This window comes from Phaethon aethereus (genome assembly GCF_964289735.1).
Source record: "Phaethon aethereus genome assembly, chromosome: 4".
NCBI classification, from domain to species: Eukaryota; Metazoa; Chordata; class Aves; order Phaethontiformes; family Phaethontidae; genus Phaethon; species Phaethon aethereus.
In genome coordinates this window covers 14,672,116-14,684,586 of record NC_138578.1, presented here as the reverse complement: position 1 = coordinate 14,684,586, position 12,471 = coordinate 14,672,116, and the positions used below count along the sequence as shown (strand labels likewise).

The 12,471-nt window shown below is 37.1% G+C and overlaps 1 protein-coding gene across 7 annotated transcripts in view; it reads left to right on the top strand.

The window, feature by feature from the left end:
• The window catches only part of INPP4B (inositol polyphosphate-4-phosphatase type II B), a gene marked incomplete at both ends in the record, with an annotated part of 291,862 nt that overhangs the window by 249,091 nt on the left and 30,300 nt on the right, over positions 1 to 12,471 (top strand). For 6 of the 7 annotated variants that reach the window (XM_081999525.1, XM_081999527.1, XM_081999529.1 and 3 more), the window contains 3 exons: positions 1,652 to 1,749; positions 6,565 to 6,677; positions 11,292 to 11,446. In XM_081999525.1, coding sequence (XP_081855651.1) covers positions 1,652 to 1,749; positions 6,565 to 6,677; positions 11,292 to 11,446 — 366 coding nt within the window. The remainder of the gene's footprint in view (positions 1 to 1,651; positions 1,750 to 6,564; positions 6,678 to 11,291; positions 11,447 to 12,471) is intronic. The other variant, XM_081999530.1, reaches the window with a different exon arrangement.

Here is a 12,471-nt window from a genome sequence, read left to right as displayed (position 1 = left end):
TGGTGATTTTACATTGTGCACAAAGCCAGCCATGAATGAAAAATTAATATAAATTAATATAAGTATATCTATATTAATATCTATATCTATCAAGATTATTCCATGCAGAAACAGCTTGTCCACATGCATTTAAAGGTGTAAACAGTAGATTTAATTCAAGATATTCCTTAACTCCTAAAGCTGCACATTTGTCTGTGAGATTGGAAACGCTGCACATGATTTTTGGTAAAAAGTATTTTTTTGTAGGAGAATGAATATGAGAATAGAAATAAAGTTTTGTGATAAATTTCTAGAAAATGTTTCTTTATTAGATGCAAACATCTCTTCGTTAAGTAAAGCACAATTGGTAATATATTTGGTTTAAAAGAAATAGTCTCATGTGACAGTGCAGCAGTAGCTACTGAGGAAGTAGCCAAGTCTTTTCCTTCTTTGGCCCGTTTAAATATTTGATTCCCTTCTGCATTGATGTAGCAGTATATTTAGTATCTTCTGATTTGTGTCCCCTTTTGTCTACCTGAATTTCTCACTTTACCTGTCCATGCCTCTCTCTGTACTCCTCCATTTCCTTTTCTGTCTTCCTTTTCTTAATTTCAAGGCTATTCTAAAGATGAGTTGCAAAAAGTTGGCCCGAAATGCCTAAGGGATATTCCTGTCTTTACATTCATTCATATCTTATAGTAGAGGAGAGGAGTTTGGTTTGGGGTTTTTTAGCCTATGTGAAGCTTGGCTGTTACAGAGATTTTCGTCTCAGGGAGAAAGATATTTGCCCGTATAGCTGTAGTCAGTTCATGGATAAGCGTAATGACATCCTGATGTTGTCTGGGTTTTCTGTGCAGGACAATGAGGATTTGGGTGATGTGTTCCCAGCAGACTTAACTGCTGCAAGAAACCCCATAACATACTCCTGGGCCAGCTGCAGCCCTGTGGAGCAACCGCTGAGGTCTGTGTGCTGCAGCAAGCTTAAATGCAGGCAGCTGAAGTCAGCTAGCCTGCGGGTTGCAACTCTCCAAAGCTTACTGGTGAAATCACTGATCAACAGCAGAGAAGTGGTTCTCTCATTAGTTTCAGATACAAGAAACAAAGACAACTAACAGCTCGGCAGCAGCGTAGGGCAGAAAGGGACCAGAGTAGTAATCAATTCGACTATTCATAGCAAATATTCTCAGACTAGAGGAGAAATTAGATCTTAAGAAGGTTTTCCACTTGACACTTGCATCTCTTCCATCTTGTGTGGCTTCAATATTTCCCAGCTCTGGTAGAAGTTAATATACCTAAGCAACAGCAGCAGTAAGAGATGTAGGAGTTTGTGGTGCCATTTGAAATTCCTACAAAAAGCCCTTGCATTTATGCAGGATTTGTGAAGGGAAGAAGAATATGTGCTTTATTGAATGTCTGTCTGTAAACGGATTACTTTGTCCATAAATTTTTGGAAGAATTATCCATAAGCAATGACCTCATTCCCAAATATTAGTTCCAAAGCATGTGAGAGATTAGCAACTGTACATTTGACAAAATGTAATGCATTCAACACTCGGGGAAAAAAAACCCAGTTATTTCTTCATGCAAAGAAATCATTCTGAAGGATAATTTAGCTTTGTTTTGGTTCTGGGTTGTGGGGTTTTTTTCATCATTTTGCTGTGCCTTTTTACAGGTTTGGAGATACCACTTTGCAGGAAAACATTAACCAGGAAAACTTAGAACTTCTAAAAGAGTATTACAAGCTGTTTACGGAAAAAATGCCTCCTGATTGTGAGTACAAAATAACGCAATATCTAAATGGCTTTGAAAATGTTTGATAGGTGAAAGATTATAAGATAGTAATATTAGCACAGTATTAGTGTGCAGTTTTTAGATTTAGGCCTCAATCCCATAACTTGTTCCATAAAGTTAAACACTTTGTGCCTGTACACAGCCCTGCTGAAATCAGTAGTGATTGCAGGCCCAAGGCATAGCAGAAACTACAGAGAGAGTGAAACAGAATAATGATGAACTAAACAGTCTTTTAGATTATTAAGGTAATATGCTTTTTAGTATTTCAAGTAGAGGACAGTCTGTACCTACTATATTTGTACAGAAATACTCAGTGAGAATTTTCATCAGTTTCAGTCATTCCCTCCATTACTATTTTAAGTATGTATTAAGGTAAGGCAAACCACTGAGAAATCTGCAGGTGCAAATACAAGCAATGAGCCACATCATACTGTCAGTGATATTAATAGCATGATTCCTTTAGAATAGGCCTTATATACCAATTTTATAGAAATTTGGTTTCGTAAACATTACTTTGATTGTTGAAAGCAAACACTGAAAAGACCATTTGTATCAATCTAATCCTGTTGTCTTAATGCCTAAACTATATTCCCAAATGTTGCAACTGTTACAGCCTGATTTTAAATAGCTTGGATTTAGATCTCTGCTCCTTCCCCTGGTAGGGGGGGATGAATCTTTTGAATCTAAACATCTATCATCCTACAGGACTTACGTGTAACTCCTCATGGTGAATACTGACGGTTAAAATCCCGTGCAAAGCCTCTGTTCCCTTACAGTACACTTTGTGCTGATTACTTTTGCAAATTTTCCATTACATGTACGTACTTGTAGTTATGTCTAATGTGTCACTGTATATACATGCTTATTTTCTAGATGAGGATGATTTTCATTTGGTAATAATTTTGACAGAAGTGAAAGCTCTGTTCCTAAAGGACGGGCAGTATGCTCATCCATCCACCCACATTTCTAGGATTTCTACAGAGAAAATCATACAAGAAGTTAGTAATTAATTTAGGGGAATCCTGCCAAGAAAGCATCCTGAAAAACTAACCTTATTTGGGATTAGGTCTAAGGTAGATCTGCTGCCTTATAAATGGATCTTACTATATGTCGTGGTTTAGCCCCAGCCAGCAGCTGAGCCCCCCGCAGCCACTCGCTCACTCCCCCGCGGTGGGATGGGGGTGAGAATCGGAAGAGTAAAAGTGGGGAAACTGATGGTTTGAGATAAAGGCAGTTTAAGAGGTAAAGCAAAAGCTGTGCACGCAAGCAGAGCAAAACAGGGAATTCATTCCCCACTCCCCATGGGCAGGCAGGTGTTCACCCATCCCCGGGGAAGCAGGGCTGCATCACGCGTAACGGTTTCTTGGGAAGACAGACGCCATCGCTCCGAACGTCCCTCCACCCCTTCCTTCTTCTTTGCCCCAGCTTTAAATACTGAGCATGACGTCGTATGGTATGGAATATCCCTTTGGCCAGTTGGAGTCAGCTGTCCTGGCCGTGTCCCCTCCGAGCTCCGCGTGCACCCCCAGCCTGCTCGCTGGCAGCCCAGCATGAAAAGCCGGACAGTCCTTGACTGCTCAGCAACAACTGACAACATCAGTACGTTATCAACATTTTCTCATCCCAGATCCAAAACACAGTCTCACACTAGCTTCTATGAAGAAAATTAACTCTATCCCAGCTGAAACCAGGACATTATATAAAAGCAAAAATTTCGATGCAGGTAGTATTGGCTGCTTTTCATTAACAGAAACTAACCTTGTACTGACTTCCTGCAGAAGGATCATTACTGAGCCACACACTTTTCCTGGACTTCTGCCAGACTGTGCAGGCTTTTGAGAACTACACTTGTCTAATTCATCATGTCTTTTCTGGTTATTATTACCTTCTTACTTTTTCTCTGTGTCTAAGGTCTAAGTGTGTTCTTTGTCCAAACTTTTACAGAACACAAAGTACCTTCTGGTCCCATCATCCTTCCCAGTAGCTCCCCGCAATTATACGGAATCACTCTTTTTGGCTTTGAGGAATGTGCCTTTTAAACGAGTGCCCTGGAAAAAAGTGAAGCTCTCCAGGTTGTTCAGCAGGGGGAGAACTTCAGTTCTCTTCCCCCACCTCTGTGCTCAAGTTCTTACGAAGACAAACCTTCCATCCAAGCTGGCAGCCACCGTGGTGGTGTAGCCAAGTGAGAGCCATTAAGTATTGATGGCTCCTTGACGATTTTGTCACACCTTTCCAGATAGTTTCCTGTAGTGCCAAATCTGTGCTACAAAATAAATGCAGGACCCAGTTCACAAAGCTGTTAGTTACAAATTGTGCTCGTAAAGCCAGACAGAATTTGAGGACTCGCAGCCCTGTTGGCCAGGCTGTTGCAGCCACCATCCTTTGGCAGCCTCACTTGCCTGCTGCTTCATTCGTATATTCCATTTCAAAGGATTCAATTTCCCACTCCCATAGAGGTATTGCCGCCTTTGCTATTAGTTTTTCTCTCATCTCTGTAATTCCCATTGCAATAATATTCTAGCTTTCTCTCTCTTCCCAGTTATTAAAAGTCTTCAGCTGCATGTAACTGCATATGCCAAACACTGACTTTCGATCTTCTTTTAGATGAATATGCACTCTGTCATTCTCATGTTTCTTAATCTCTTTAATTCCCTAATAGGAAACTCTGACAACAATAAATAACAACGTGCTCCCAGAAAGATCCCTACCAAAAATGTCAACCAAATGTAGTTCTGGTTTAGGCACCAAAATAGTACCGCTTTTACAGAACAGCTAGTGATAGGAAGGGTATGATTGTTGTTTAGTAGTACGTAATTAATTGAAAAGAACAGCTTAGAACTCAATTTAAATAGCTGAAAGCATAAAATCAGAGAAATCTATGTCACGAGTGATATTCAGTGTGGCTGGTCCGATACCTAATGCCCACAGCAACATCAAAGTGTTGCAAAGTATTGTTCCGTGTGAAAAGAGGGATGCATGCAAGGTTTAGAAATCTTGCAGGCAAATAAAGATTTTCTTCCGTAGCATCATAATGCATGCAGCAGCACGTGCATTTTCAACATAAAGTCTATGAGTCAGTTTTGTACATCCAGGCGTCTCCCCTTTATAATCTATGAGAATGATTTGACGGTTTAATACTGCTTTGTGACACAAGGAATTTAAGCAATCGATCATGTCCAGTCAAGATGCAGCTCATTTGGCAATATTATAAATTAGGAGAATCTTACTTTACCTATGGTGAGGTCAACTGTCTGAGATGATGCATTTTCTGCTGTGAACCAAAGGAAAACTGCTTCGAAGCAATAAAACGTTTACCTAGTGATACATTCTCATAATCCAGAAGCATCTTCTTAGCGTACTCATTGTATGCTATGTGTTTTAAAGAAACTGATGCAGGGTAAGTATAGTAGTCTAGCAGGTTGTGATAGATTTTTACGCGCTCTGCATTATCTCATTGTACGATCAGGAATTGTAATACACAGATAAAATGATCCTCATTAAGATTGTTACAAAACTAGTTTCAGTGTACTTTTTCTGCACTTTTTTCTTTTTGGCAGCACAGCGTGAGTAAGGCAACTGAGACATTTTTAGAACAGGTGTTTCTGAGTACATTTAAATTACATCTTACCATGAATCATGGATAAGTGAAACTACAGAATTCATTAGACATAAGAGGTAAAAGCCTGTTGATAAGAGGGATCATTCCCGCTGTGATCAGGTTAGGTGAATGGATTTTGACCTGCATTAATAGTTGCCTTATTTTTACTCTTTGAATTGAATATAAATCTTAGGTTTGGGGTTTGAGGCTTGGGTTGGTTATTTTTCCCCAATGCATGTAACATCCTACTTTTTCTTGTTTTAAAAAAAGTATCAATTTGGTTTAATTTTGTTTCAACTGTTCTGAGCCTTTCCTTGGTGATTATTAAATTTTTAAAACTTAAATTTTTAATTCGTTTAATTAACTCAATTTTAATTTAAAATTAAACTGTTACTGAATTTCTTTTTACTTCACTACCATAAGAAGAAATAATTTTGAAAACCAGGTTTTGGTTGTTTCTGCTGATTTTCAAAACTAATGAAAATAAAGGTAACATTAGAACAAAACCCTCCTATATATATACACACACAAAACAGAAGAGCAAGTTAAATCGCTTACTCTTGAATTCTCTCTAGACATTTATAATTAATAAAACTTCAGCACAGCTGCTGTACCTAGGGCAAGTAGGCAAAATTTTGGATTTTTAGTAAACCTAAAATTATGTTGCATTTCAAAATTAAAGTTCCATTTAATTTCAGACTGAGAAATATCCTTTGTTAGATTTGAGGGTGCGAGGGATTTAGTGCTGTTTAACCTTTCTGTTATATTAGGAACTAAAGCATCATTTTAAAACAAAAATAAGATGTTTCAGTCTGAAAACAAAAGCAAAATATTTTGAATTAAAAATTAAAAAATCATCCTATTAAAGCAGGTTTTTATATACTCGGTTATTTTTCTACTCATTGCCACTGAATGTCTATAATAGTTGATGAACGGAACTACAGCAGAGATTTGAATGTTTTCATCATTCATTTGTAAGACAAAAGTTGAAGATACTTTAATTTTCCGTAGTGAAGATCTTAGGGAGGACAAACCAATGCTTAGAAAGAAATAAGGTTTGCTTATTCTGTAAATATTTAGCTGGTGATTTCCATCCTGTGTAATAGACCTGTTCTTTAATATGGGCATTCTTTAGTCAGCACAACCTTATCACCAGCCTTATCATAATGACCAAGCTTATCATCCTTTTTTTCCAGGTCTACCACATTTTCAAGAACAAAATGATCTAAAGGGATTGCTAGAAAATCTCCATCAAAATATCCAGGCCAAAAAGAGAAAGAATGTAGAAATCATGTGGCTAGCTGCGACGGTAAGCTCTCTCGTTTCAAACACATTCGCATGGTGAACTAATTTTCACATGCCTGCTGATACTCCAGGTGCAATGGATCTTAAGGATATGATTGGAAAACTCAATGATTAAAGTAGATAGATATGCTGAAATGGCTCTCTAACATTTCCATTCTGATGGTCTCTCATCCCACTTGTTAATATATCTCTTCTTCTTACACTTAAATTACAGATATTTTCTTTTTCTCACTTTCTTAACTGGTAAAACTGTCTAGAATTCAAAGCGAGAAATGAGAGATGGTCTTGGTCACTTTGTTGTCCCCTACATACTCCAGGCCCTTTTCTGCAGAGCTTCTCCTAGCCAGGCAGTCCAGATGCAGGATTTTTCATTTATCTCAGTGAGTTGTGCAACAGGGTAAAAGAGTTTTGCTCCTTGTTTGGGGATTGTGGGTTTTTTTAGCTATCTGAGTCTGGGTTTAGGCAGAGGAATCCCTTCATGCCCAGTATGGGCAGAATCAATTCCTTGGATGATCACACATAGCTGTAAATGTGTCACCTCATATAAGAGAGACAATACAGTATTCAGCTACAGTATCTAACTTTTTTTTTTTAAATCATGTCCATCCTTTGATAATGTAAAATTTGGTTATTCAAAATATCTTCCTTTTATTGCTTAGTGTCCATAAGCCTTGAGATATGATACAGGACATGGTTACTTGCTCTGGCTTTTGTTTAATACTGCTGCATTCAACTTCTGATTTTTTGCAATTAAGGTACTTATATTTTATAAATAAGTGTTTAATTGTATCAGTACAATGTTTAATCAATCGCATTTTATGTTTGGGTTTTTTTAGCCAGTGTCACCATGACAGCAACTCTAAAGGCACTGGTAGCAACACAAAATAAGCTAGATATGCAAAGGGCAAATGTTCAGACACAAGGGAAACACAAAGAAAAATGTTTATCAAATGATGAATAATCCTTACTTTGCTTTATTCACATAATTCCTTTTTGTTTCCCAATTCTGTGGTTTTTGCACATACGTGTTAAAAAAAAACAAACCCAACAACAAACCAACCCTTAGATGTTTATAAAGAGCTCAAGCTTTTCAGGAATGTGACATTCAACCAGGTAATTGTCTTTGATTTAGAAAAGTAACCTTGGTGTCTCTGCCCATTTATACAAGCAGAGACTCGAGTCTTTTGGTATCTACTGGAATTGAAGCAAAACCTTGTTTCAAATGTGTATACCCTTCAAGGCAAGTCAATATTTAATACAAAATCTTAGTAAGATTTCCACGACTTTTCATTAACATCGGAAACAAGACAATATTAACTATGTCTTTGTATTAATAAAACTGCTGTGATTTTTTTATATTGCTAATAATATTTTGCCTTGTGGTTAATAAATATTATCACATGCTATTACAGTATAAATCTGTTGTGAGTAAAAATATAAGCTTTTCTTGCAGTACCAATTCTGCAATTACTATGAAACATTGCTTTCTAAAGAAGCAAAAGATAAATCAGTACAGGATAGTGTAAAATGAGCTACAAAGAGTGTGATAGAATTTACTTAATCTTTGGATATAGAAAGTTGTCTATAGACAACAGAAGGTAGAAGTTGTCTTCTGCCTTCAGTTGTCTTCTACCTTCTATTCAGAATTCACTGACAATAATTTCATGGGTAAAAAGCATTCTTTGGACATACAAACCATTTCAGATTTTTCCTTCACTATATTCTGTTTCTCTTTACCTTACTGTACTGTAACCTTCTGAAAAGAGTATTTCTGGAACCACTAATCTACACACTGTTATAGTATGTTATAAGGGATGATTCCCTGCTGTAAGGATATCACTTTGTTGTTGCTGTAGATATATGAGATTCTACATGGATATGCATATGTATCTGCCCCTGCATGTAATCCCTGTTGTAATGGGACTGTGAGAATACTTCTGCATTTTAAAAGTCAACTTTTACAAATTGGCATCACAAACATTTCTTATTCTAAATATAATGGCACAGAGATTTAAATGTTGTATGTTTTTATTTCCTAAGCTGCACCCTTAATCTTCTGGTTTATATCAGGAGAAATAATAAGAGTATTGATTTATCTTTGGCTTAGTCTTCATGGTTTTATATACTTTCATCATCCCTTTTTTAAGTTTAATCACAATCCTATCCATTTAGATCTCTGTTTGTAAAGGAGACTTTTTAAAGCTCTAATAAATTTTAAGTCTATTTCTTCTCCTATATCTTCAGTATATTTGGGGAAGAAGTGAGCAAAGTTGAGGATAAAATTTAGGCTGGACACTAATAGTAAGATGTGTGTTCTGATATGATGGTATTACCATATATTTGGTATTGTCTCTTATTAGATTTCTAGAATATCAAATCATTGGGTTTGCTCATTTTAATTATTTACTTTGTTTAACTGCTGCTGCTTAGTGAACTGAGTCATTCTGAGGATTCATCTGGGCCAGCCTGTCAGGTTAATCTACATTTCTCCTTAAATCAGAATCTAATGATTTTTTAATTTGCTTATTTAAGTTAACGGATTGTTTTCTATTTAATCCATTTTAAGATGATTGAGACATTTGTACTGTACTTCAGTGCAAAATAAGCTTCTGGTTATGGTCATTTGCTTCTTGTGCCTAGAATGCTTCTCAGTTCAAAACTGACTCTCACTAGCCAGCACTTCCTATGTATGCTGTCAGCCCAGATTTGGGACGTAGTCTCCTCTCCCCACATCAGAAGCCATCACTCATCCAAAGTAGTTACCTGTTTTTTTTCTTATGACTCATTCACTTTGAATAGTCACAATGACTCGTGAACTCCAAAAGAGACTAGTGTAGAGAGCATTAATCTCTTCAATTAAGCAGTTATCTTCTTTCACAACATTACCAACCCTGATTGATACTTTCTTTAAAAAAATTGTCTTATAGTACTTTATTTAAATCCCAGTGCAACTTTCCAAATTTTTAAACACAATTAAGTTTTAAAATTTTGAATTATGGGTGGGAAGAAACACTCACAGGTTCTCCCTTACTAGCCTGTAGTTCTTTGGGTTCAAACTTAGATTCAATTAATTAATTTCCTGGATACAACTTTTGATATCGCAAAGACCTTGAAGACTGTAGGTATTGGCTGGGCCATTGATTTTAATAGAATTTCTGAGAATGCAATTAACTGATAAAAAGTGCTTATTTGCTGAAGTGAGATTATAAAGATCACGTTCCAGTTTCATCCTGCAGGATCCAAAGTAAACGCTTGTTAGCCAAGCTGAGAAGTTCCTTAGGATGAGGCCTAACTGCCGTAATTTATTGCCTTGCCCTATTCTCATAACTATTTCCTTTTTTGATGCTGTTATAGCTATGATTGTCCAAGGGTAGGAGCAAGCAAAGCAAATTACCTTTTCTTAGGACAAATTATATCAGGGGAAAGGTAGACCTACACTTGGGCACACCAGCACTCCTTCAAATTTTTCTTTTCCTAGTAAAATATTGTTTGAACCCAAAGTATAAAATAATGGGCTCGTGCAACCACAGATTGATTCTTAAGGTGAGAAATTAGCCTTCAAAATAGGTCATGTTTCCCTTATCCCTTATGATTTTACACAAAATGTACAGTGAAAGTAGACACACCATGGCAGTCCCTTGTGTTAAGCTTTCTGGGTCACACACTGAATACATTTAAATTCAGATGTGTCTGAATCCATACCCTCATGAGACGTTAGTCCTCTATGTTCATGAGTCTGAGTTAAGACTTGTCAAAGCTTTTCTTCATTTTCTCAACATTCAATAGGTGTTCAGGCAATTAAGCTTTAATTGAATAAGGATGCTTGTCACAGAAAGTGAGGAAAAAATGAAGCAACTTTTCCTTTTATAGTCTAAGCTAACACAAATATTTTTTTATTTCAAGTTCAGCAAATTAGGTGCGATGATTTGGTAATGTGTATGTGTAGGCATTTTAGCGACTTGCTTAAATGCTTGGGACTAAGAATAGTAGATATTTGGGGCGGGGGGGGCGTCCACCGTCAGTATCTCGCTTCACGTTGGATGGGTGGTGGTGTTGGGGTGGACAGGAGAGAGACTTGATCGCAACTGCAGCACAAGATTGTGTGCGTCTCTCCTAAGATCAGTGAGGGCTTCTTTTTCCTCAGGGGGGGCAGGTTATGTGTAGACTTGTCCTGCTAATGAAAACCTTGAAGATCTGCTTTTAAAATGTGTCATTTGGAAAAATTGGAAGTGGGCTATAGGTCAGTAGTTGTAATCTTTTGGTGCTATTTTTGTGGTGTTAATGCTGCAAATTTATAAACAAAGATAAATTTACAGTTCTTTCCGGCACATTTTCACCTTTTGTGGTAGTGCGTCAGGCCAGCGTGGGCATAATCATTAGAATATGAAAATCCCCAAGGCAGCGTTAATAACTGGTTTAACTGCAAAGACACACGTCAGCAGCCATATGATTCAGGTTGAGTTACTACCTTTGAACAGCTATTTTCTTGCTGAGAAATGTTGTAGTTCTCTGTATTGTCTGTGATCGCAAAATTGTGGGAGTTTCACAGTCTACCTAGTGTACAGGGAACACAAGGAGGGGGGAAAGGGCAATCCTTTGACACTTGCCTGTGTTTCAGATTTGCCGCAAGCTGAACGGAGTCCGTTTCACCTGTTGCAAAAGTGCCAAAGACCGGACATCCATGTCAGTGACATTGGAGCAGTGCTCCATCTTGAGGGATGAGCATCAGCTTCACAAAGACTTCTTCATTCGGGCGCTGGATTGTATGAGAAGGTATGTGGAAATTTTTGCATGTCCCTTGCATTTGGAGCTAAGCCAGGCACTGCGGTACAGAGCGGTCTAAAGCCGATGGCAAATGTGCGATCGGCCCCAGTCCTGACTTAGCAGAGAGCTGACCAGCGGCATGCCAGCTGGTAAGTCACTTCTGCGTGCAAGATCTTTGCAGCTGTGTGTTTTATCACTAATTAGCGGTTTCGGAGATAGGTATGTGAAACCTTGTGTCACTTCGTTGACTGTAGAATTTGACCAAGGTAAATAGCAATTATTTTAACAATTTCTTAGGCTTTTATAAGGCTTAAAATTTTAACAACATTCTATGACCGTATTAAAAAAAGAAGTTATTCTCTGTTTCAAGAATATTTTTTAAATGTTTACACATTCATTAAATCTTCTGTATAAAATTTAGACAAATACTGTGAAAGCAGAATAAGCATTTGTTACAGATAGCAATTCTTACTAGCTCATGTTATTAAAAGTGAAAGAAACACCCAAGTAGCTTTGGACTAATGGTGGTTGCCACTAACGTCTGATCAAATGCTGTGCTTAAAAAAATAATAAATGTTTTATTCGAAATTACAACTATGCAGAAATTGAGGCTGATGTTATCAGGAATGTGTAATTAAAAGATATAAAGATTTCTGATTATCTGAATTGTTGATGAATAAAAAAACCCACTGAGCAAATGAGCTTTGATCATAAAATTAATCCACATGCTATATTCTCTAAAGAAACTTTCATCATTGGCTTTAATGAGTACTGCATTGTGTTTTCTATAAGAGTTTAAAAAATATATCCATAATATTCAAATAATATAAAACAAAGGTCACTGCAAACCTAATAGAAAATATTCTGGTCAGCCTGCAAAGAAGTAACTGAATCATATCTTGCACTTATGTGAAACACAAATTGTTTGTATGTTGGATTTGCAAAGATCATACTAAGTAAATGATCGTGTTTAAAGTCTGTAATCAATAATTCTTGGCCTCAACATTTAGTATTGTCAGATTAGGTGTTTAATG